A 24816-nucleotide genomic window follows, 5' to 3' on the forward strand; every position below is an offset into this window, starting at 1 on the left:
GGCCGCGATAGTGAGAGGCCCGCGCACTGCGATGAAGAGTGGCCCCCGCTTGCCACAACTAGAGAAAGCCCTCGCACAGAAACGAAGACCCAACACAGCCATAAATAAATAAATAAGCCCAAAAGTTTAAAAAATAATAATAATAATGAGTAGGAGGTACAGCAGGACAGATGGTGACAAGTGCCAAGGAGAAGAGTGATGGGGGGATCAGGGAGGTGTAACAAGCAGGTGACATTTGTAGGTAAAGCCTGAAGTTGGTGAAGGAGGAGCCCTGCCAATACTGGGGGAACAGCATTCTAGGCAGAGGGAACAGCCAGTGAAAGACCCTGAGGTAGGACTGCTTGGGGTGTTGGAGAGCCACCTCCAGCTATGAGGCCAATGTGGCTGGAACGGAAGGAGAAAGATGGAGAGAGAAGGGCATGAGGATAGGTTGCGAGTCACAGTGAGGAGATGGGCTTTCACTCTGCGTGATGGGAGCCATGGAGGGCTGTGAGCAGAGGAGGGACAGGTAGGTTTCCTCTGGCCTCTGAGCGGGGTAAGGAGGAGGCCGAGACACTAGGAAGGAGGCACAAGGGTGGCTGAGGGTCGCATAAGGCTGTACAGGTGCAGAGAAGTGGCTGGATTCTGGGAACATTTGAAGGTGGAGAGAACTGGATTGCTGCAGGACAGGGGGTGAGGGAAAGGAGGCGGGATGAGGGCCCCTTTGACCCCCCCTCCCTGTTTTCACCTGTGCACCTGAAGGTCAGGTCAGGCTGGTGGCCATATGGGACCCAGCCTGGCTCCTGCAGGGCCCACACTGATTCCTGCACGCTGCACCTCGGAAGGCTGTGGGAGGACTCCTAGTTGGGGAGAAGGGAGGGGCACAGGCGTGCGGGAGTCCCGGGGGCTGGGATGAGGGCTACCAGTGGCAGGCGAGATGATGTCCCCAAGAGGTGACCAGTGCCTTCAGTGATGGCCATTGGGGGCTTTGGACACTGGGCCTGGTCGGTGTATAGTGGAAGATCATGGGGGGTGGTCCCAATGAAGTGGTGGTCTTGATCCAGCCTGAGCTCCCCCACGTGGGCACCCACTCCCTTGGCCTCCCTGAAGGCCTGTGCTAACCCGCTTCAGGGAGGCCTGCCAGGTCCTCAGGGTCACAGAGAGCAGCAGGTGGCCCTCAGGCGGGGGGGGGGATGGTGAGGGCTGAGTGTGGGACGGGGCAAGAGAAGCATGCTGGAGGGCCTGGGAAAGAGAGAATCGCTGGTCCTGGGCACGGCCTGCTGGTGCTCACCTTGCCCCATGTTGCGGACACAGCCTGGTGGGGTGAAAGAGCCCAGGATGGGCAAGGGCATCCAAGCGGGGACGAGGGATGGGGACACGGGGCCGCTCCGGCCCTACTCGGGTTCAGGTCAGGCGGGCGCCAGGCAGATACCCCCTCCACCCCCCGGTCGCCCCCTCCCCCCTCCCCCGCGCCTGGGTTTCCTCCACTGGAAAATGAGCCAGATCGCTGGCCCGCCTCCAGGACGCGGCGCGACAACGCCAGGACTTGTACGCGCGAGGTCGCCGCTGCTGCCTCCGGGGTACCCAGCTGCGCGCCCCGGCACCGCGTCCCTGAGGGGCGGAGCTAGCGCTGGCCCCGCCCCTCCGTTCCACGGGCTACGGCCAGCGCGCCCCCGGCCCAACTGCGGCGCGTGACGCGGGGCGCGCGGCTCCGGCGGCCACCGTGGGCGGGCGCAGACTGCCGGGACGGCCGGGAGCGGGCGGCATGGCGGCTGTGGGGACCGCGGCGGGGCCGGCGGGGCCTGAGCCCATGCCTAGCTACGCGCAGCTGGTGCAGCGCGGCTGGGGCAGTGCGCTGGCGGCGGCGCGGGGCTGCGCGGACTGCGGCTGGGGGTTGGCGCGCCGCGGCCTGGCCGAGCACGCGCACCTAGCGCCTCCCGAGCTGCTGCTGCTGGCGCTCTGCGCACTCGGCTGGACCGCGCTGCGCTCGGCGGCCACTTCGCGCCTCTTTCGGGTCAGTGCTGCTGGGGGTTGGGACGTGGGGGTCCCGGGCTGGGGGGCCGGGATGTTAGGGAGTCCAGGGCGGGGACCCAGGGCCGCCGCGCGCCCCTTTCTGTCTCCGCGGACCAGGGTGACTGGAACGTGGCGGGCCTCAGGCTGGAGGAGCTCGGCACGCGGAATCTTGGGCCGCCGCGTGCCCCTCTGGGTCAGGGCGGGGTGGGGTTGCGAGTGGATGTGGGGGTGTGGCCGGGCTGGGGGAAGCCTGGGACATGGGGACCCTGACAAGGGTAGGATGCTCAAGATGTGGGGGAACCGGTCCGGTCAGTGCGGGACAAGGGGGCCCCGGGCGGTGTGAGGGCCTTGGCTGCTGCGCACTCTTTCGGACCTAGCGGAGCTGGGGACAGAGGAGCGGAGGACACGGGCAGGGAAGGCTCGGCGCACAGGGGCTGCGTGTGCCTTGCGCCTCCGGGTCATGCGGGGCGCGCTCGGAACCGGATCGGTGTCCGGGGTCGGTGCGGCGGCGGGACTGGCTCGTCCGCTGCGACCGGGAAGAGGCAGGAGCTGCCCAGTCGCTGCCGCTCGTCTGTCTGGAGTCAGCGCCACCCTCCGATCAAGGGATGCAAAGGCCTGGGCTCCCTGGCCACGCCGTGTTCGCAGCCTTTGGGGGAGGTGGCACGGCCTGGGTCTGCGAAGCTGGACTGTGCGGACTCCAAGGGGTCGCCACCGAATTGCTCAGTTTCCGGCGAGCCTGGGAAGGCCACCTCCCCAGCTGGAGAGTGACTGTGGGGGTGACATTGGCGCCTGGCCTCCCTCCCATCCTTGGGGAGGGGTCGCTGCTATGGGAGCTTGTTAGAAGGCGTTTGGGCTCCAAGCTTGGCTGTGACTTCCCTGAGGACCAGCTGGGGTCACTCCGCCCGTCTGACTGGAGGTGGCAGGGGGTGCAGGGACAGAGTGCCTGGAGCCAACAAAGGGGCCTTTCTCTGCTGGCTGGGCAGAGGCTGGCCCTTGTTAAGTCAGGGATGGGGTGTTGTCTGGCTGCCATTGTCCCCACTCCCACCCCCATATGACCCACATGGGGGTTAGAGACCCCAGCCACCACGCTGCTCCATGGAGGGGGAGGCAGGCATGACTAGGGCCCCTCCGTAGGTGAGCCCTGGTCCCAATCTGGCTTTGTTGCTTCCCCCACCTTTCCAGTTTCCAGCTGGGCAGTGGGAGGTCCAGGAGGACGAGGGCCAGAGCCCAGGAGGGGGATATGGTTGCTCTGGGACTACCAGGGTGGAGCAGGCTTCCTCCCCACGTTCCTGAGGGAGCTGGGTGGGGGACAGCAAGGTCACGGGTCCCTCACTTTTAGAATCCCCGGACGTCGGGCACTCACTCCAGTTCGTGGCTCGCCCTTCCCAAGAAACGGGCGGAGGGGCTGCCTCGTCCTCCAAAGCTCATCTTCTTGGCAGTCGTGTGGTTGCCAGGGGTTACCGGAGCTGGCTCTGGCTGTCTCCATGGCGACTGTTGGTGCTCCGGCCCCCTCAGCCTCGCCTAGGGGAGGGGGGCGGGGCTTGGCCGGCAGCTCTGGAGCCCCGCCCCCAGGGAGATTGCAGCTCTGCCCGCAGGACTCCAGGGGCGCTAGGCCCCTGAAATTCCTCCATGCCTCACCGTTGCATGCTCCCACTTCTCTTGTCCCCTCCCTGCTGTCCCCTCAGGTCCCCCCATCTGCGATGTCCTTTCCTTGACCCTTTTTCTTCCTCTGCCCCATCCTCTCTTCCTTTTCTCCCCTGAGTTTCCATGTCCTCCCCCACCTACCCACCCCATCTTCCCCAGCCCCCGTTCCTCTCTGGTCTCCCCAATTCCTCCTCTGAGGCACCCCCTTCCCTCAAGTTCCTCCCCCATGGGGATTGCTAGGGTTCCAGCCCCCCATGTTCCCCCGGATGCCCCCATATTCCCCTCCATGTTCTTTTTACAGGTTCACCCCCACAGCCCCTTCCAAGTCTTCTCTTTAATTCTTCTTCCTCTCTGTCATACCTCTAGCTCCCCCTGAGACCCCCCAAGCCCCCCAGTCCCCTGGACTGACCCCACTGGTCTCCCTTGCTTTACACCCACGTGTCCCCCTCCTCCCCTCACAGCCTCCCCTCACGTTTCCTCCCAGGTCTCCCCCCATCACTCCCCTCCCCTTGCGGCTGCAGCTGGACAGCTGGGCACTAAGTTTAGCCCTTGGCAGGTACACGTGGGCTCTGGTTACATTCCAGGAGGCTGTGGGTACCGGGCCCGGCACTGCCTGGCCTGGGGAGTCCCTGGGCCTTGGTTTCCCTACCCTGGAGGAGCGGACCTTGGCTCCCAGTGCTGATGGCCGCCCGCCTTCTCACCCGTAGCCCCTAGCCAAGCGGTGCCGCCTCCAGCCTAGAGATGCCGCCAAGATGCCTGAGAGCGCCTGGAAGTTTCTCTTCTACCTGGGCGCCTGGAGCTACAGCACCTATCTGCTCTTCGGCACTGACTACCCCTTCTTTCACGACCCACCCTCCGTCTTCTATGGTAGGGGACCTGCCGGGATGGGGCAGGTTGGGGGAGGGCCCTGTTCTGAACTCAGAGAAGGGTACATGCGAGAGCTGGACACTCATCAGACATCCCATGCTGGATGTCTGCTCTGAGACAAGGGTGATGAAGGGCCCCTGGGGCCAGAAGAGGGGGCACCTGTCCCTGTCAGGACTCAGGGAAACATCCTAGAGGAGGGGACCCCTTGTGTGGGTCCAGGCAAGCAGTCCAACACGTGCAAAGGCCCTGGGGCTTGCATGAGCTTGATATGTGGGGACGAGAGGAGGATGGCAGGAGCTTGAGTTTCATCCTAAATGGGATGGGTTTGTGGATTATAAAAAACCTTCTGGCTGCCATGTGGAGACAGATGAATCTTGGGTAAGGAGGGGAGCTGGGCCCAGGGGTTAGGCAAGGGACCAATGTGGCTTGGACCGGCTTGGCAAGGAGATAAAGGTGGTGAGAAGTGGCTGCATCCATTGATTGGATTCGATGTGGGTGTCATCAAGGCCTGAGCTCTGGGTGGGATGGGCAGGAATTTGACTGCAGTGTCCTCTGTTACCAACCGGCAGGCCGATGTAGAAAACTAAGTCTGCGATGAGGGGTCAGGCTTCTCTACTCTTGTGCTGACCACCCAGACCATGTATCAGGGACACACATGGACGTGTTTCCTGCCGTGTGATATAAACATCCTGAGAGGGCTCCTGGTGGCACCGGGGAGCTGGGCATGGAACCCCTGCGCTGCACCTGTCTATCTTGTGGGACCATGCTGCCCACATGGCCACTTTTCCCGTGTAACACACGCACATTTCCCGTGTCATAAATCCCTAGAGGGGAGGTTTGAGCTGTCATTCAATTTTCCTTTATGAGAATGAACTGTAATTGAACTCTGTCTCTGTAATTGAAGTTTCGAGCATGGAGTTGCCTCTGGTTCCTGCTTATAAATTACGCTGTGATAGCACACTTGCAAGTTAGCTGCTTCTTTGCAGGCACGCTTATTGAGTACCTACTGTGTGCTGGGTGCTGTGCTGACACAACTGTAAGTAGGTCAGAGAAAGCCCCCACCCCTCTGTTTTGGGGTGACAGATCTGTTAACGTGAAATAGGAAATCTGTTAACTGTAATAAGTGCAGATGAGAAAACTTGAGTGAGGAGAGGAGAAGGGGATGTGGGGTGTCTGGGAGGTGGGGAGGAGGGCATTTTCTACAGGGATGGGGATGGTCCCACCAAAGGTGACTTTTGAGTGGGGACTGGGAGGAGCCTGGGGCAGATGGGAAATGCAAAGGCCACTGTCGGACAGACATGCTACTGGCTGATCAGAAGCAGCAAGGAGCCCAGTCAGGTGGGGTGGGAGCAGTGGGGGTCTTTACCATAGGGCCACGAGCAGAGGGGGGACGTTGACAGGACGACCTAAGGGTGGGGCTGAGGGCAGGAGCCGGTGTGCTCTGCCCAGGACAGGGCTGCAGCGGGGAGAGAAGTGGCTGATTTAAGAAATGTTTTGAAAGCAGAATTGGTAGGATTCACTGCCAAACCAGAGGTGGGTGTGAGAGAGAAGGAGGATGGAGCTGACGCCAGGGTCTAGGGGGCTGAGGGTGGGGCAGGTTTGGGGGAGACCAGGAGCTGGGTGTGGGATGCCCAGGTGGCTGATCCTGGAGGTCGGGGAGGGGGATGAGGCAGGAGCGACATGGAGAGGCCAGAGCAGCAGGCGGGGTGTGCGTGGAGAGGAGGTTGGAGGTCCACAGACAGAGCCCGGCCCACCTCACCCCACAACGTGCAAGGAGGTGCAGACGCAGCCCAGATGGGGAATTGTCTGCTCCCCTCTTCCCTCTGCCCCAGATCTGGGGCCCAAAGCTGGAGAGGGGTTGCTCCCCACTGTAGCAGTCTTGCCAGTGTGATAGGTGGAAAAGAGGGTGTCCCGTTTCCACAGAGGGTGCCTCTGCGCCCCTTCCTTCTCAAGAGGGACAGAGACACTTGGCAGGTGTGGGGAGGCCCCCCTCTGCTGACTACAGCACTGCCATGAGGCTGTGCACGGAACGTGGGGGGTGACCCAGCCAGGAGTGTGAGTTTTGCTACTGAGCCTTGGGGAGCCCTGGACGTGTTCAAGTGGAGGATGAGTGATCTGTCAGGTGTCTTTCGTTTTTTTAAATTAGGTAAAATTTAATAACATAGAATTAACCATTCTATTTTATTTATTTATTTTTGGCCGCACCGCACGGCTCGCTGGATCTTAGCTCCCCGACCAGGGATCGAACCCATGCCCCCTGCAGTGGAAGCACGGAGTCCTAGCCACTGGATCGCCAAGGAATTCCCAGAATTAACCATTTTAGCCAGTCACAGAAAGACAAATATTGTGTGATTCTACTTATGTGAGGCACCTAGGGTCGTCAAATCCATAGAGACAGAAAGTAGGTTGGTGGGTGTCAGGGGCTGGGGAAGGGGGAACAGAGAGGGAGTGTCTAATGGGAACAGAGTTTCAGTTTTACAACATGGAAAAAGTTTTAGAGATTGGTTGCACAACAGTGTGAATATACCTAGTGCTACTAAACTTAAAAATGGTTAAGATGGTAAATTTTATGTTATATATATTTTTACCACAACTTTTAAAAATTCACCATTTTAAAGTGAGCAATTCAGTGACATTTAGCACGGTCACGGTGTTGCGCAAGCACCGTGTCTATCTAGTTCCGGAACATTTCCATCATCCCCAAAAGGAGACCCGTCCCCATTAGCAGCTTGCCATCCCCCCTCTCCCAGCCCCTGGCAACCATTAATCCACTTTCTATCTCTATGGATTTGCCTGTTCTGGACATTTCATATACATAGAATCATTGGTATGTGATTGTATGTGCCCATTTGTGCCTGGCTTCTTTCACTCAGCATAATGTTTTTGAGGTTTATCCACATTGTAGTGTGTGCCAATGCTTCTTTCCTTTTTAGAGCTGCATAATATTCCACATTATGTGGACACACGAAACGTGGATTTACCACATTTTGTGTACCCAGTCACCTGCTGATGGACATTTGGGCTGTTCCCCTTTTGATGATTGTGACTAGTGCTGCTGTGGACATGAGTATACAGGGATCTCTTGAGTCCCTGTTTTCAGTTTCCTTGGGCACAGGCCAAGAGTGGACTTGCCAGATCATGGGGTCTGTGTATTCACAGCCATCGAGGCTGCTGTGGGGAGAATGGACAGTCGGGAATAGGCTCTGGAGGCCGGGAGAAGCTGGGGCAGCGCTGGGAGGAGATGGCGGTGCCTGGACCAGGGTGGGGGCACTGGGGGCAGGGCAAGTGAGTGGAGATAGGGACCGAAGAGGGACCCCAAGATAGAGGTCCAAGTGGATCTCTGTTGCAGGCAGGACCAGGGTACAGATGAAGGGCTGTCACTGAGGTGGCAGCATAGGAGGCATCTAGGGGATAGCTGGCCTCCAGGGGGACTTGAGGGTCTAGCTCCAGATCACTGAGGCTTGGAGGGGGAGGGACAGGAGACCGGGGATGGAGCCCAGGGAGGCCATTACGGGGGGTGGACAAAGAAGGAGCCGCAGACAGCAGGGCACAGTCTGGAGTTCTAGGTCGATTCGGGCAGAGTCCTTGGTGATGGACTGAGGAGGGGAGGCGGAGGTGGTGGGGGTAGCGATGTCCCCTGGGAAGGCACGAGGCCTGAGTGCGGGTGGGCGCATGTGGAGGGGCGGGGGTGGGGGCAGGAGGTGGCCGCAGGAGGAGGGGAGGCGGAGCCGGGCCCGCTCTGCGGGAGAGCCCGCACTCATGGGCATTGGAAAGTGTGTGATTTCTGCCTCAGCTGCTTGGCTGGCACAGCAAGGCAGGTGGCAGCCTCCATCGGTTTGGGGATTTGCTGGGAGGGGGGCACCCAGGACCGGGTGTCTTGAGCGCGCCTGGTAAGAGAAGACGGGAGGGGGGCCTGGGGCACAGTTGGAAATTCTGCAAAGGACCAATTTCAGGGTAGGAGCACCTTTTCCTGTAGATCTAGAACTGTTCTAAAAAGTAATGCCTATTCATAAACAATGATGGGTGGAGAATGGGTAACAGAAAACCAGTGACCAGAGCAGCTGCAGAGACGCGTGGCACGCCCAGCAAGCAGAGGACCCATGCCCGGCTTGAGGGAGTGCTCGGGGTCGCCTGTGGGTTCCGGAGGCCCTGCAGGTCCCTGACGGCACGGTCTGGCCCTCCCCAGACTGGAAGACGGGCATGGCGGTACCACGGGACATCGCAGTTGCCTACCTACTACAGGGAAGCTTCTACGGCCATTCCATCTATGCCACGCTGTACCTGGATGCCTGGCGCAAGGACTCAGTGGTCATGCTAATCCACCATGTGGTCACCTTGGTCCTCATTATCTCGTCCTACGCCTTCCGGTGAGTCCAGGAGGGGACAGGAGGGTGGAGGGCACTGGCGTGAGCAGTGGCAAGAGGCTGGCACAGGGCAGAGGCTAATGTCTGGGTGGGGGGTATGGGGGTGTCCGTGGGAGAGGTTTCTGAAGAGAGATTCTGAAGTGATGGGGCAAAACAGGTGCAGAGAGGCACCACCCTGCCCCCACCCCATCTGTCCCCCTCCAGCTCCTCCTGGATGGCAACCTTGGCCGGGTCACAAAGCAAGTGTTTACTGAACACCTGCCATGTGGCAGGTGCTGCTGGGGGCACAGCCGTGAACACAGTAGACAAAACGTGATGTTCCAGAGCCCACTGTGGCCACCACACGTGGTCATAGTGCTTCAAGGCAGAGCCTGTCCAAACCACAGCGTGCTGTATGTGTAAAAGCCACCCTGATTTCAAGGGTAAAGGAGAGTGAAAATATCTTGCAGTCCCTTTGTTATATCATTTACATGTTGAATGACGACATTTCGGATATACTGAGTCAATTGGAATATATTATTAAAATTAATTTTACCTTTTCCTATTTACTTTTTTTTTTAAACGTTGCTGATAGAAAATTTAAAACAAAATTGTGATTAGCAGATGCAAACTATTATATATAGGATGGATAAACAACAGGGTCCTACTGTATAGCACAGGGAACTATATTCAATATCCTGTGATAAACCATAATGGAAAAGAATATGAAAAAGAATATATATATATGTATAACTGAATCACTTTGCTGTACAGCAGAAACTAACACAACATTGTAAAGCAATTATACTCCAATAAAGATATTTAAAAAAATAAAAATTGAACATGGAAACTCAAAAAAAAAAGTAAAAAAAAAAGAAAATTTAAAACGACATATACAGCTCATATTCTATTCTTTCTTTTTTTAATTTATTTTTATTTATTTTATTTATTTATTTTGGCTGTGTTGGGTCTTCGTTGCTGCGCACAGGCTTTCTCTAATTGTGGCAAGTGGGGGCTACTCTTCATTGCGGTGCACAGGCTTCTCATTGCGGTGGCTTCTCTTGCTGCAGAGCACGGGCTCTAGGCGCGTGGGCTTCAGTAGCTGCAGCATGTGGGCTCAGTAGTTGTGGCTCACGGGCTCTAGAGCACAGGCTCAGTAGTTGTGGTGCACGGGCTTGGTTGCTCTGCGGCATGTGGGATCTTCCCGGACCAGGGATCGAACCCGTGTTCCCTGCACTGGCAGGCGGATTCTCAACCACTGCGCCACCAGGGAAGCCCCTCAAATTCTATTCTTGTTGGACTAGCTGTGCCCTCCAGCACAGTAGCTGCTGGCCACAGGTGGCCATGTCAACTTCAATTAAATAAATTCACACATTCTGTACCTCAGCCCAGTATGTGGCTGGTGACTCCTGTATTGGACAATGCAGATTTAGAACATTACTATCATTCTTGAAAATTCTATTAGACAGACCTGCTGTAGAGGGTAGAATAAGATAGACAACCCCCCCCCCAAAAAAAAACCATGAAAGAAAAGAACTAACAGTTTGTTTGAAGGTGATCACTATGGAAAATTCAAGTTGGAAGATAAGGACTGCAGAGGTGGTGAGGTTAGGTGGGGTGGTCAGGGGTGACAGGTGAGCCGAGACTGAAAGTCGGTGAAGGAAGGCTCCGGGAACACCAGGGATGTTAGGGGATGCGAACAGCCTGTGGCTCTCAGGAGCCTGAGCCGTCAGGAGGGCAGAGTGGGGACGAAGACGGTGACAGAGGTGCACAGCCACATCCAGGCTGAACTCAGGCACCAAGCAGCTGTGAGGCGGAAGGGTGGATAGGGACGGGGCTCCAGCCTTCTTCAGATCCTGGTGGGGGTGCGGCCTTTTCCAGGCAAGTCTGCAGTTTGCAGCAGTGTTCAGGTTAAATGTACAAACCTGGGAGCATCAGTGAGGCAGTCATGTTTAAAGTGTGGGGTATCTGGACACAGAATGACCCAGGCCTGTGAGGGTCAGGGGTCATGGAGGGTCAGAGGTCACAGAGATGAGGAAGGATCAGAGAGGGCACTTCCAGGGAGGTTCCTGAGCCTGGGTGTGGCTGCCACAGGACGGATGCAGCCTGGGTGTTACTGCTGACCTAGCCCTGTGAGGGGGGGATGGGCAGGGCAGATGGGCCAGGGAGGACAGCTCTGAACAGACCCACGGGAAGCCTGGAGGGGTGGCCAAGGGGGCCTGTGCTTGGGAGCCTCGGTGCGGGTAGGGGTCCCAGGGTAACCAGCCCTCTCTCCTCTCCCGATTTCCTCCTCAGGTACCACAAGGTGGGCATCCTTGTGCTCTTCCTGCATGACATCAGTGACGTACAGCTGGAGTTCACCAAGCTCAATGTCTACTTCAAGTCCCGCGGAGGATCCCACCACCGGCTTCACGCCCTGGCTGCAGACCTGGGCTGCCTCAGCTTCAGCCTCAGCTGGTGAGCTGGCAGGGGAGGAGGCGGGCCTAGTGGAAGAGGAGGGGACCTGGTGGAGGTAGGCGGGGCCAGGCTGGGAAGGAAGTGGGGCTTGTGAGAATGGGTGGAGCCAAGCAGGAAGGAAGTGGGTCCTAGAGAGGCAGGTGGGCAGGGAAGGGGTGGGTCCTGGTGAGGTGGGTGGGGGGGTTGGTGAGGCGGGAGGGGCCAGACAGGGCCAGGGTGACGTGGGCGGGGCCTGGTGGGACAGCAGAGGCCGCGAGTTGGGAATAAGCAAGCTGGGCAGGAAAGGACAGAACAGGAATGGAGACAGCTGGGCAGGAATGAACAAAGGTGAGGCGGATTTAGAACATTCCTATCATGTTGGACCCTGGATGACAGGAGACATGGATGGGTGGGGATGTGCAGGGGTAGATGGATGAGTCCAGACGGGACAGGACAGGGACTGGGGGGAAGGGAGGGGGCTCCCCTTCCCCTCTCCCCCACAGCCTCCTCGACCCGCCCCTCCCTCCTGCAGGTTCTGGTTCCGCCTCTACTGGTTCCCGCTCAAGGTCCTGTATGCCACGAGCCACTGCAGCCTGCGGTCGGTGCCTGACATCCCCTTCTACTTCTTCTTCAACGCACTCCTGCTCTTGCTCACCCTCATGAACCTCTACTGGTTCCTGGTGAGTTGGCGCTCACAACTCCTCGCCACCCCCTTCTTCTGAGATGCCAGTCCTGTCCTGGTCCCCGTCCCCAAGGAGCGCTCCAGGTGCACGCCCTTCTCACGCACTCCCAGGGAGGAGGGGCATGTTAGGTGACGTGCAGAGGGCCGGTGGCAGGAGCACCCAGCCATCAGGAGGGCAGCGACGTCGGGGACGACGGGACTCTCTTCTCACCTGTGCCTTCCCCTCCCACAGTACATCGTGGCTTTTGCTGCCAAGGTGCTGACGGGCCAGGTGCGCGAGCTGAAGGACGTGCGGGAATATGACACAGCAGAGGCCCTGAGCCCCAAGCCCAGCAAAGCTGAGTGAGTGTGGAGGGGCCCCCAGCCCTAGTTCATTCCTTAACCACGTCTGTCTGATCGAGCGCGCTCTGTGGGTAGGCCCTGGAGACACGGCAGCGGATGAGGCTGATGCCGACGCTGCCCCCCCCCCCCCGCCGGAGCCTGCATCCAAGAGAGAGACTGCAATAAAGGCATGGACGATGTAGCGACAGAGTTAGATGCTGTCAGGACAGACAGCGAGGAAGGTGGAGGTAGAGAGCTGAGGGGTGAGAATCAGGGTCTCAGTGGTGAGAGCCGTGAGGGCCAAGCCCAGTGCTGAGGAGCAGCTGTTTTCCAGGCCTGACGGCAACCTCTAAGCAGGTGGCAGTGGAAGGGGGCGGTGAGGGGGTGCCATGGGCGGCCCAGGGAGCCTGTGCTCTGTTCGGGCTAATACTCCCCGGTCCAGCGGAGCAACCACTGGTCAGCCAAGCAGGAGATGGGGCCGGGGGTTCGGGCCCAGGTGGGAGTTGTAGGGATGACGAGCAAAAGGGGCCTCTTCGACCGTCCTGGAGGTAGGGGCCTCGGGACTGCCAGCCCTGGGATGTGAGCCAGATGGCGCCCAAAGCCCCCTGGCCTGGAGGGGCCCCAGGAGTGAATGGAGGCAGGTTAGGATGACCAGCAGGGTCCAAGGTGTGCAGCGCCCCACAGTCAATGTGAGGAGTGGTTGAGCAGCAGTGAGATGGGGGCTGCTGAAGGCTCGCAGGGCGCTCCCCAGCAGATCTCTGATTTGGCCCCTGGGAGGTCATCAGTGACCAACCTGGGAAAGATGGTTTCGGGGAAGCAGTGGGTTCATAGTGCAATGAGGTGTGGGTCAGAATGGGCAGGGAGGAGGATGAGAGCAGAGATTTTTTAAAAATCTCCTTGAAAGACATGAGAAGGGGAGCAGAGAACTGGGGGAATTGCCAGAGCGGCCAAAAAGCCAGCGCCCAGGTTAGAGAGGAGTCAGGCAGGTGAGCAGGGATTGTGGACACACGAGGGCTGGGCAGCAGGTGAGGTCACCCCAGTGGTCAGATCCCAACTCTGTTGTAGAACTAACCAGACTTGCTTTGGATGTAGGTGAAACAGAAATAAAAAAATCAAAGATGACCTAAGACCTCTGGCTTGAGCTGCCATTTACCAAGACGGGACTCAGGGCAGGGCCATGTGCACCGGTGGGGGTACGGGGTTGGGAGTCTAGTTTTGAGGGTGTCGGATTGTCGACGTCCAGCGAACATGAGTTGGGAATTGCGCGTAGAGATCGGTGAGGTCTCACCAAGGAGTCTGACCAACCCTCAGAGGCTTCCAGAAGAAGCAGTGATTAAAGAGGACTCCAGGGGTGAGGTTGGGGAGGCACCTGCTTGGCTAAATCTAAAACTGAAAGACCTTTCTGCTGTAAAACAGTGAACTCCTAGAGATGTCCTTGTAAATGCCGAGCCCAAGGCAAAGAGCAAGCCAGACCCCCTAGCTCCACCCTGCTCCCTGCTCTGTCTCCCCCAGGAATGTCCAGCCAGAATGTGAGTTGGGAGGCTGGCGCCTCCAGCCCCAAATGACAGCATTCCCACTAGGATGGCAAAGAACAAACTCCATACAGAAATGACAGGGGACTGGGGACACGCTGCCATGGTTGGCCCCATGGGCACCACCCGCAGAACCTGATCTCTAAGGATGGCTAGAGTTAGCACAGTTGGGTATAAAACAAGATGGGATAAAAAGCAATGAAAGTGTGGAATGTGCCACAAAAGAGCTGGTCAGGACACCTCAAAATCATCAGGTCATGGAAAACAAGAGACTGAGGAACCGTCTCAGCTCAGATTGACTGAATGCAATGTGGGATCCTGGACCAGAAAAGGGACATCTGTGGAAAAACTGGTGCAATTCAAATAAAGTCTATGGTTTAGCTCATAGCAATGTTCTAGCGTTGGTTTCTTAGTTGTGATAAATGCACTGTGGAGATATAAAATGTTAACGTTCAGGGAGACTTGGGCGAGGGCTACCCTGGAGCTCTTTATGCTATCTCTGCAAATCTAAAATTATTCTAAAATGAAAAGTTTATTAAAAATGTAAAAGGCATGAGAGACCATCAAAAACAGCATTGGATGTTAAATATATTTCTTTCCTAGGGCTGCCGTAACAAAGTACCACAAACTAGGGGGCTTAAAACAACAGAGGTTTATTCTCTCACAGTTCTAGAGACCAGAAGTCTGAACTGAAGGTGTCAGCAGAGCCATGCTTGCTCTGAAGGTCAGGGGAGGAGACTTCCTTGCCTCTTCCAGTTTCTGGGGGTTCCAGATGTTTTTTGGCTTGTGGCTGCATCACTCCAATCTCCATTTCCTGTCTTCACATGGTCTCTTCTCTCCGGCTCTTTTCTCTTATAAGGACATTTGTCATTGGATTTAGACCACTATGATCTCATCCCAAATTCCTTCACTTAATTACATCTACAAAGACTCTTTTTCCAAATAGAGTCACATTCACAGTTCTAGAGATTAGGATGTGGACATATCCTTTTAGGGACCACCATTCAACCTATTATAGATGTTAAGTCTCCAACGATTAGATACAGCTGAAAAGAGAATCAGTGAATTGAAAGCTGCGGAGAAATTACCTAGGATGCAGCCTAAACAAATGGAAAATATGACAGCTAGAATGGTAAGAATTATGTGGCTGAGTCCTAATAGGAGATAGATAGGGAGAGACAACATGAGAAGACATAATGCTGAGAATTTTTCCAGAAAGTGACAAGACATAAATCATAAGCAGGATGAATACAAAGGCATCCGGGCCCCAAACACATCATAGTGAAATGTGAAACATCCACAGAAAAGAAGAGATGACCTACGAAACAGTGACAGACTAACAGCAACAAGGGAAGCTGGAAGACTGGAGTCAGCTATCAACCAAATGCTGAAAGGAAGTAACAAGAAACCGGGACTCTTATACACAACTTTAAAAACAGTTACTCAAGAGAAAGGATACCCGTTGGCTTGCATGAGATCCTGGGTTTGGTCCCCAGCATCCCCACCAAAAAAAAAAAAAAAGGATATCCACAGGAACAAAAACTAAGAAGGCTTACCATTCACAGATCTTCTCTAGGAGAATATTTCAGAAAACTACCCCAAGAGATAGATCAGCAGAGAAATTGATACATGTCTGGGTAAAAAATTTTTTAAACGCCTAATTTGAGAGATTTTAAAAAATTAGAGCTGAAATATTTAATATTATTGAAACAGGATTGGTGGCTTTGCATTTTGCAGGAGGGTAGGGCATTACCTTTGGGCTATATTGAGTATTTATGTTAACACTATTAGGGTGTAGAGGGGAGAATGGAACCAAAAACAGGTACAACAAAGTAAATGCAGGAAAGGAAAGCTAGAAAAAGCAGGGTAAGTAATGCAGAATGAGGGTAGAATCTCAAATATTGGGCATGCAAATAAACACACATGGAATAATCATGACAATTACGAGACTGGGCTTTTAAATAAATCCACCTCTGACCTGGTTAAAAGACTTTAACTCCAGGATAAATAAAAGTTGTAAGTAAAAAGACAGGAGGAGAAAGTCAGGTGTAATTTTTGATGTGAAAGGATCCGCATGATGCAGCCCTAAACCGTGGCGAGATGGGACCACAGGAGGTAAAGTCCGTGCTCCTCATCAGGCAGCTCCGAAGCAAGAACAGATGTTCTTTTTAAGCACAGGAACACTTCTCAAAATTGAAAAAAACCAGGGGCAACTTCAGTTGCTCAGGACCAGGATCGTGCAGACCATGTATGATGAAAATGCAGTTAGATTTGAAAACAGTAAGAAAACAATGACTGAGAACCACTTTGAAGGACCCCGGAGTGGAGAACAAATCACGTGGCAAAGCAGCACTGAGGCCTTCTTTGCTCCTGCTGGTTCTCTCTTCTGAACCCCCCTCCATGGGGCCCCTCCTGGACCTCTGTCTTTGGCCCCCTGCAGTGGCCCCTGCACCCTGGTCACGACCTCGGTCTGAAGCCCCCATCGTTCTCTTGGGCTGCTGGGACCGCCATCCATCGGGGGCCCTCACCCCGCTCTGGGTCTGCTGACCTGCCCGAGGCTACCCCACCCCTCCGTACGCCGGCTTTCTCCTCCGTGACACTTTCAGCTGCCCCCGCTGTATCTGAAGAGCCATGACCCGCACATCTGGTCCTCGTTGCAGCACTAACGGGGGCCAGGGGTCCTCAGCGATGCCTGGGCAGTGCCTGATCTCCTGAGACTCTTCCTTCTCCTCGGCCACCAACTGTCCTCACCACTGTCCCCTCACCCGATGACTTGGCCTCCGTGTCCCCAGGAAAGCAGGGGTAGCCGGATGAGGACATCCACCCTCTAGTGCTGGCTGGCTGCTTTGGTAGATGGTCCGTCTCCCTCTGAGGCCACCGTCCCAGGCCACCGACGTCCACCCCCTTGCCTGCTCAGGGACATTCTGATCAAGAAGAGAAACCTTCTCTCTCCACCTCACTTACAGCACAGCACCCCCTTCCCCTCCCTTCTCGAACCCAGCTCCCTCTGGGGTCTTCCCCCCACCACCCTGAGACCACTCCTGTCCGCTCCACTGATGCTAAACAAATCTGGTGGTCACTCCCCCCCGCCTTTTTTTGAACAGTTTTATTGAGATGGAATTCACACACCATGCAGTTTGCCCATTTGCCGTGTAGAAGTCAATGTTTTTAGTCCATTCACAGAGTTGTGTAACCATCACTGCGGTTTTAGAACATTTTTGTCACCCCAGCAAAAGAAACCCCATACCCAACCCAACCCCTCCTTTTGCAATCGGCAGTCTGCCTCTGCTCCCTGCTTCACTTTCTTTCTTTTTTTTTTTAAACATTTATTTATTTACTTGGTTGCACTGGGTCTTAGTTGCGGCTCTCAGTCTCCTTAGTTGCGGCACGTGGGCTCCTGCTTCACTTTTTAGTGCCTTCCTGCTCCGCGTCTGGCCTCCCCCTCTCCCAGGGCCCTTTCACTTAATCCACCCCGACTTCCAAGTTTCTCTCCCAGCTCACAGTGCTCCTCTGAGTGCCATTCTCTGTGTCAGTGTCTGCTTGACATTCCAAGCACCTTCTAAAATATCCAGAATCAACCCCCATTCCCACCGCAAACTACCTCTCGTGAACATTTGTCCATCGCAGTTGATGGCAACTCAGGGTGAAAACCTTGCAAAACCCTAAGGAGCCCCCCTTCTCTCCCTCTCCTCCTTATCCTCAAGGAAACATCCAGAATCCACCTGAGTCTCTGCCTGCCCACATCTCCCTCCAGCTTCCACCCTCGTCCTGATTTTCTCTTTCCCGCTGTGGTGCACTGAGACGAAAAAGTGTAAATCTGATTCTGCAGAGAGGCCATCTCGCCCTAGTTGGGTACTCCCCTCCCCCGCAAATACACTGTTTTTGAGGAGGGAGGGGGCACTTGGAAGCTTGTGCAGTAAAACAAACCAGAATCACCACAGGAAAGCTCTGATAAAGAGGCACAGGGTGGGGGTACGGATCCTTGGAGGTATTAAACCTTCTATAGAAGTATAGGAATTAAAACAGGGGAGACAGAGCTGAGCCCATCAAACTTTAACAAAGAAGGATCCCGGGAGGGAAGGAAGAACTTCCTTCAATGGGACGCTTGCTTGGTAACCATCTTTACCTCGCATGAGCCCCCAGTGCAAACTCCCAAAGCATCAAAGATGTTGATGCAGAAATGGAAGCTGTGAAATCAAACAAGAGTCGAAATGAGAGACTGTGCCATCCAGCAATTGAACTATGAGAAGACTCAAGAAGCTGGGAACCCCACCTCTGCTCTGTCTAAAAGACCAACAGGCAAAGCTGAAGATATAGGACAGATGGGAGGTCCACGGGGGGCTTATCTCTGATCTCCCAGATAAAGGGCTCCCGCGGTGGCAGCGAGAGAAAGCAGCAGCCCACGGAGAAGTGGGCCGACGGGGGGAGGTGTGCTCCCAGGAAGCGGCATCCAGTGGCTCCAGCCCCAGGGAAGAGCGAACTAAAGTGACTGAGACCATCTTCTCCAGGAAAGTCTTTACGTTCTCATATGGAACGGTCTCTGAGCTAGAGTGCTCCACAAACCAAAGGGCTGCAGGGTGCAGTAATGCACATATGCTAGTATCTGAGGATACACAGAAGTCAAACGGTGGTAGATCCCTAGGAGCCGCTCGGTTGAACTGTGAGTTTTCTATGCTTTCTGAGGTCTAGATCGTGAGAATATATTACTGGCTCAGAAAACAATACAGTTGTACATAAACTAGACTGTAGAATTCACTTCAGCAGAGACTGATGGACCATGTGCAAAGGCACAAGGAGTTCTCATACGTGGGAATAGGAATGGTCAATGGCCGTGACCATAAGACTGCGGGGAGATGCTGTCTTGGCATCAGCAGGCTGGCCAGTTAAACAGGACACAACACCGAGCAAGTGATGGCAGTAGCGGTGAGGAGCAGGGTTAGACCTGTTGAGTCCAGTAAGGTGGGCCTGGGCAGATCCCCAGGGCGCAGGTCCCCTCCCAGTCGGAACCCCAGAGACCTGCCACTAACACAGGCAGGGAAGATGGAATTAAGGAGAGCAGCAGTGCACATGGGAGCGATCTCGGTGGCACATTTTTGGAAAATTGAGGTGCAGGAGAAGACATCTTTATAGACAATTTGAAATATGCAAACCATGAACGTTGTTTAGACGTTAGGGGTCTTTCTCTGGGCTCTTACAGTACTGATTCGTTTTAAAACACTACATAACTTGTTTTAAGGACATGGAAGCAAAGTAGGGGCTGCGGCAGGTGTAGACAGAGGGCAGTGGATGGAGAATCATGGGCTGGGAAGCCTTTCCTGGTAGGGCCATTGTAGTTGGGGAGGAGCCTGCCCGGTGGGATCGTCGGGGGCTCTGGCCAGTTCTGCCTCCCTGGGAGAGGAGGAGGATAAAGTGCTGGTCCAGGTCCAGGTGATGGGCTTAAATCAGGCAGAGGTTGGTAGGTGACTTTTGCCCTCCAGCAGCCGCGGGTGGCCCAGGGGGGAGGGGAGAGGAGGGTTTAATTGTGGGAAGGAGCAGGGACCACTTGCCCAGCAGGCAGATGGCAGGGTCTTTTGGCCTTGTGGGCTGGGAGGAAGAATGGGGCGGGTCTGGGAAAAGGAGGGCAAGGAGGGCGGGACGGTGGTGGGAGGTGCTACGTGGTGGCATGGGGTCCCTAGGCTAACCTGGGCCGGTTCTGGCTCGCAGGAAGCCGCTGAGGAATGGACTGGTTAAGGACAAGCGCTTCTGAACCCCTCGACCCCGGCCCCGCCGCCCAGGACCCAGCCCCACCCAACCTCGCCCTCGGGGACCAGCCACGTGGCTCCCCCATTCGCCCCCTGTACCCTGGCCCTATCAGGCTCCGCCCCCGCCGCAACCCACCCCGCCCTGGCCACTCCCGGGACCCCTGTCCCGCCCCCTCGAGACCCCGCCCCCGTGATTGGTCCCTATTCGACTTCAGGATCGCGGCCACGCCCCCCGAGACCCTGACCTGGCCCAGGTCTCTCCAGGGACCCCAGTCCCGCCCCCAGCCCGCAGGTCCCGGAGCCCAGCAGCCCCTGAGCACTCGCCCGGCCGCCGCCTGTGACGAAGATGCCACCGCTGTGCCGGCGTCCGGGCCGCCGCGTCCTTCTTCTCCTACTGGCCATGCTGCTGCCCTCGTCACCCCCGGCCCGCGCCCCCGCGCCCCCGGGCCCCGCCGCCGCCCTACTCCAGGCTCTCGGGTTTCCCGACGTGCCCCGGGGCGCCCCCAAGTCCCGGCCCGTACCCCCTGTCATGTGGCGCCTGTTCCGCCGCCGGGACCACCAGGAGGCCAGGGCGGGCCCTCGGAGGACGCCCCTGGGGGCTACCCTGCGGCCGTGCCACGTGGAGGAGCTGGGGGTCGCCGGAAACATCGTGCGCCACGTCCCGGACCGCGGTGAGTGGGGTCTGCGCTGGGGGCGTGGGTCTGGGAGGCCGATACCCCGCTGGGCGTCCCGAGCCCGCCACGAGCCTCCAGCGGCGCGTGAGGAAGGCCGGAGAGCCCTGAGGGTCCCCACCCGCCCCGTCCAGCCCGCAAGCAACCTGGGCCTCTGAACTCCCTCAGCTCCTCCGCGTGGACACCTGCCGGGACAGGGGATGGGGTGGGGGAGTGGTCCGAAGGCCAGGCTCCCTTGCACCGAGCAGGGCCCCTTACTTGCAGCTGAAGCCCTGCCCCCACTCCATCCCACCCCCTCTGCCGCTTCACACCACTTGATGCCTTCCTGCAGATGCCACCCGCCCTAGCATCGCTTCCCCACTGGCCCCATGCGTTCGCTCATTTCCCCCCCCCCCCCACCTCCCCACCCCCGCCTATGTCCCCAACGGCGGGCTGGCCGCCCTACACTGGTCGGGGCCTCTTCCTTGCAAGTGATGCCCTGCCCCCACTCCATCTCCCTCACCCACCGCCGCTTCACACCATTTGACGCCTTCTAACAGATGGTGCGCCCCCCAGCTCCGGTCGCTCACCTTCCCCCGCTGTCCCCAACCGAGACCCCTTCGCGGGCCGGTCGGCACCGAGTGGGGACCCAGCGCCAGCCGAGCCCTCTCCCTTCCTCCCCAGGCGCAGCCGCCCGGCCCCCGGAGCCCCCCTCAGCTGCGGGACTGTGCCCTGAGTGGACCGTCGTCTTCGACCTGTCGGCCGTGGAGCCAGCCGAGCGCCCGAGCCAGGCCCGCCTGGAGCTGCGCTTCGCGGCTGCAGAGGCGACGGCGGGGACGGCGGGCGGCTGGGAGCTGAGCGTGGCGCCGGTGGGCGCGGGCCCCGGGCAGGTGGTACTCCGCCAGGCGGTGCCCGCCCTGGGAATGCCGGTGCGCGCCGAGCTGCTGGGCGCCGCCTGGGCCCGCAACGCCTCGGCGCCGCGCAGCCTCCGCCTGACGCTGGCGCTGCGTTCCCGGGCCCCCGCCGCCTGCGCGAGCCTGGCCGAGGCCTCGCTGCTGCTGGTGACCCTCGACCCGCGCCTGTGCCACCCCCTGGCCCGGCCGCGGCGCGAGGCCGAGCCCGCAGTGGGCGGCGGCCCCGGGGGCGCGTGTCGCGCGCGGCGGCTCTACGTGAGCTTCCGCGAGGTGGGCTGGCACCGCTGGGTCATCGCGCCACGCGGCTTCCTGGCCAACTACTGCCAGGGCAAGTGCGGGCTGCCCGCCGCGCTGTCCGAACCCGGCGGGACGCCCGCGCTCAACCACGCGGTGCTGCGCGCGCTCATGCACGCGGCCGCCCCTAGCGCCGCCGCCGGCCTGCCCTGCTGCGTGCCCGCGCGCCTGTCGCCCATCTCCGTGCTCTTCTTCGACAACAGCGACAACGTGGTACTGCGGCACTACGAAGACATGGTGGTGGATGAGTGCGGCTGCCGCTGACCGGGGGCTGGCGGGAGGGGGCAACAATAAACACTGCGTGGTCTGCTCTGCTGTCTTCTCGGGTCTTGTCACCTGGGAGTGGGGAGGGAAGCAGCTATGTCCATCACCATCAACCACCAGGATGGTGGTTGGGGGGGGGTCCTACAGTGACGCCGCCGGCCCAGCCTTCCCAGAACCCATCTCTAGGGTGCCTAACATCTAATGCACACGGGCCCCAGGAACTGACCCTGCGTAGGCCCATCTTCCCCCATTCCGGTCCCTGGCTGCACAGGTTTGGCCCGTCTCAGCTTTGCCGTTGAGGTGGCCCCGAATCCCCCACCCCCAACCAGGCAGAACCCCAAACCAAGTGCTCTGCCACCCCCTGTAGTTATCCAGCCCCACTGTGAATGCAGAGCTGTTTATTAAGATTTTATTGGTGACAAAAGAAGTTAAAACAAATTGACCGAAAATCAAAAAGTTACATTGCCTTGGTACAGATGCTTCTTGATTTGGGGGACTCATAGCAACTGTTGCTAAGGTGGAGAAAAAAGCAAACAGCACAAAGCAGAGGCAAAGCATTCCAAGGAACAGAACAGGGTGGGTGGGTGTATCACCCATGGGGACGGTGCACAAGCGGTCATAGCAAAAACCTATCCAAACTCTATGCAGCTACCAAAAGAAGTGGGAACCGAAAGCACTACAGCAATGGTAATAAATAAGAGGCCTTGCCAGAAGGAAGGTGGCCTGTGTGTCCCCCATCTCTCCCATGTACCAGCTGGAATCTGGAGGCTTTGGGATAAGGCACATGGGGAGGGGGATGCTGGGGGTCAGGGTCATCAGGGCCTGGATAGGCAGGGTTAGGGTTAGACAGTCCCCAACTAGGTCCCGCCAGGGAGGCTAATCCCTATCACAGTGTGCGAAGAGCTGGGGGTGACTCCACCAGCAACAATAACTGCAAGTTGCAACTCAGACCCAGGCAGAGGCCCCCTTGTACCACGTGATGTGACAACTCCTTCAAGCCCTTCGGCACAGAACCAACTTATTTCAGAAACGTATTCCCTTTCCCCGCCAAAGTTAAAATGACCCCACCTCATCAAAACTGTGCCCGCAGGTAGAAGGGCTCCAAACTAGTCAGGTAGGGTGGGGAACAAGAGGGGACGGGGCATTCAGTGAGCCTAACTGGCCACAGGGACGGTGGGAGTCTCCCTGGGGACGGGGACAGATCCTCCTGGCTGGTGCTTTCCACCAAATCCTCAGGAAGGACCCTGGGGAAGGAGCCACTGGCCAGGGAACAGCCACCTTCCCGCCCTCTGGCCTCACGGCCAGTCCTGCCGAGGCCCCTCCTGCGGGGCCGAGTCCACGGCACACGGGAAGCGCTTTGCTTCTCGGAGTCCAGCAGAGACCACGGAGTCACCTGCCCGGCCCGGGACCGTGCTCCCTCACCGCCCTGACGTACAGGGAGAAGCTGCTGGAAGCTAAAACTGAAAAAAAAAAAAAATCCTCCTCCCGTCACAGGTGTTGATCCTAATCTTGAGTTGTTTTGGCATGTTTAAACTTCGTTTCTGGAAGCTTCTCGCATCTCCCAGGTCCACCACTAAGATTTGAGAGACAAATTCAGGAAAGCATATTTTTCAGTACTCCTTTGAAAGAATCTTTAAAAAACAAACAGAAAAACACAAACCACCATATTTTCTTTAAATGAAAACCCTCCTAGAACACAGGCAGCGTGAGTGCGGCGATATCAGAGCCGGCGTGGACAGAACCCACACTCTGAGGGGCTCTCCCGGCACGGCCGCCATCGCAAGGAGCCTGCTCGGCACAGAAACGCGTAGTTTTTCCGGCTAAAACGTAGTCCCCTTTCAATAAAAGAGAAAAAGAAAGAAAAGAACAGAGGAAAGGGCTACTCTGAGATGAGGGTCTTCCTCCCTCCGCCCTGGTCGCAGACCCAGGTGTGGACGCAGCGGGCGAGCGCTGGGCTCCTCGGCGAGCGGGGCTGGCGGGGCTCGCTGGCGGGCGGTCCTCCGTGGCCGCCCCACCTCCCGCTCTCCCTTCTCCGTCTCCTCGCCGCCACGTGCCAGCAGTGGGCGCTCGCTCTGTCTCGGGCTCCTCTCCCTCGGGTACTCCTCTCCCTCTCCTGTTGCTCACAGTGGTGCTTCAGTTTTAGCAGTGGAAAACAGGTATCCATTTATTTTTATTTTTTATTACCCAGAATAAGATGCTGATGGACTAAGCCACGTAGCTTAGCTCTTCCGCTGCCACCTGTTGGGGAGGGAGGGAGGGCAAGAGGCTTCAGAGAAAGTGGGAGCCGGGGCAGCTCCCGGGCCTGGCCCGGAAGGCACGGACGGGGCTTTCTCCCCGACTCCACTTGGCACCTGCGTCCTCATGTGTTAAACGTGACCTCAGAGGCCGGCCGGGTACCCAGACCAATGACTTCCCACCCGGAGAGAAGGCAGCCGAGAGTTAAGGCTGCTGAGCCTGTGTTGTTCAACAGCGGTGCACCCCTTCTCCCAGCATCACTGCATCCCACTTTCCCTGCACACAGTCAGGAAGGGGCAGAGGGGCAAGCCCCAGGCCTATGCTTGCCCTGCTCGGCCTCGTTACAGATGGAGAACCATGAGGCAGGGCCCTCGTGGGCACCTAGAAGCAGCCCCAGAGGCACCCGTGCACCTAGGAGCTGGGGCCCTCGCCAACCTCATGACCTGCCTTGTCAGGGTGAGGGGTGCGTCCACTTCCTGGCTGCCCACCAGGAGCAGCTCTAAGACTCTCTCTGGAGAGGACCGTGGCACAGACGGTGTGCATGAAGTTCACAACCCCCAGACACTAAGCAGAGGTGCAGGGACCCAGAGTGACAGGTGACAGGATGCGCTGGCCACTCAACGACTTGAGACTCCCACATTTCCCAAATTTTCCTACAAGTCCAGATCCCAGCGAAGACCTCCTCCAGAGGCCAGCTTGCCTTCTAATACTGGGACAGCCCCGTCACTCCGCCGTGCTGGTACGCCCGCTCCCCCTGGTACGTGGAGTCTTGCGACAGCGCCACATCAATCTGTGACTTAAACTCATCTCCAAGGTAACTGTCCTGGAAGACAAGGTTGGAGAGATGAGCACCCAGTCGAAGGATGCGCACTCACCCTCCCAGCCTTGAGAACCTGCTCTG

The 24816-nt window shown here is 57.3% G+C and overlaps 3 protein-coding genes across 4 annotated transcripts in view; 2 read left to right on the forward strand and 1 right to left on the reverse strand.

Moving 5' to 3' along the window:
• Positions 1–1719: 1719 nt before the first annotated feature.
• Positions 1720–19863, forward strand: CERS1 (ceramide synthase 1). The gene is made up of 7 exons (XM_061188617.1): positions 1720–1993; positions 4344–4503; positions 8690–8870; positions 11142–11303; positions 11815–11962; positions 12197–12306; positions 19521–19863. The coding sequence occupies exons 1-7, from the start codon at positions 1745–1747 to the stop codon at positions 19561–19563; spliced, it is 1053 nt and encodes a 350-aa protein (XP_061044600.1). The 5' UTR covers positions 1720–1744; the 3' UTR covers positions 19564–19863.
• A 19-nt stretch (positions 19864–19882) lies between these two features.
• Positions 19883–21697, forward strand: GDF1 (growth differentiation factor 1). Its single transcript, XM_061188616.1, has 2 exons — positions 19883–20229; positions 20893–21697. The coding sequence occupies exons 1-2, from the start codon at positions 19905–19907 to the stop codon at positions 21678–21680; spliced, it is 1113 nt and encodes a 370-aa protein (XP_061044599.1). The 5' UTR covers positions 19883–19904; the 3' UTR covers positions 21681–21697.
• A 378-nt stretch (positions 21698–22075) lies between these two features.
• UPF1 (UPF1 RNA helicase and ATPase) overlaps positions 22076–24816 on the reverse strand; it is a 36045-nt gene continuing 33304 nt past the window's right edge. For both annotated transcript variants that reach the window (XM_061190205.1, XM_061190204.1), the window contains exons 23-24: positions 24616–24738; positions 22076–23918 (exon numbers count right to left, since the gene is read on the reverse strand). In XM_061190205.1, the coding sequence (XP_061046188.1) occupies positions 24619–24738 (120 nt within the window). In that variant the 3' untranslated portion in view covers positions 22076–23918; positions 24616–24618. The remainder of the gene's footprint in view (positions 23919–24615; positions 24739–24816) is intronic.

The sequence above is a fragment of the Eubalaena glacialis genome, chromosome 4, assembly GCF_028564815.1.
Source record: "Eubalaena glacialis isolate mEubGla1 chromosome 4, mEubGla1.1.hap2.+ XY, whole genome shotgun sequence".
NCBI classification, from domain to species: Eukaryota; Metazoa; Chordata; class Mammalia; order Artiodactyla; family Balaenidae; genus Eubalaena; species Eubalaena glacialis.

Excerpts from the sequence above, each read along its gene's own strand:
- CERS1 (XM_061188617.1), top strand. The coding sequence starts at position 1,745 with ATGGCGGCTGTGGGGACCGCGGCGGGGCCGGCGGGGCCTGAGCCCATG. Across the intron at positions 8,871-11,141 it reads ATCTCGTCCTACGCCTTCCG|GTACCACAAGGTGGGCATCC; the intron begins GTGAGTCCAGGA and ends TTTCCTCCTCAG. Across the intron at positions 11,304-11,814 it reads CTCAGCTTCAGCCTCAGCTG|GTTCTGGTTCCGCCTCTACT; the intron begins GTGAGCTGGCAG and ends TCCCTCCTGCAG.
- GDF1 (XM_061188616.1), top strand. The coding sequence starts at position 19,905 with ATGCCACCGCTGTGCCGGCGTCCGGGCCGCCGCGTCCTTCTTCTCCTA. Across the intron at positions 20,230-20,892 it reads GCGCCACGTCCCGGACCGCG|GCGCAGCCGCCCGGCCCCCG; the intron begins GTGAGTGGGGTC and ends CTTCCTCCCCAG.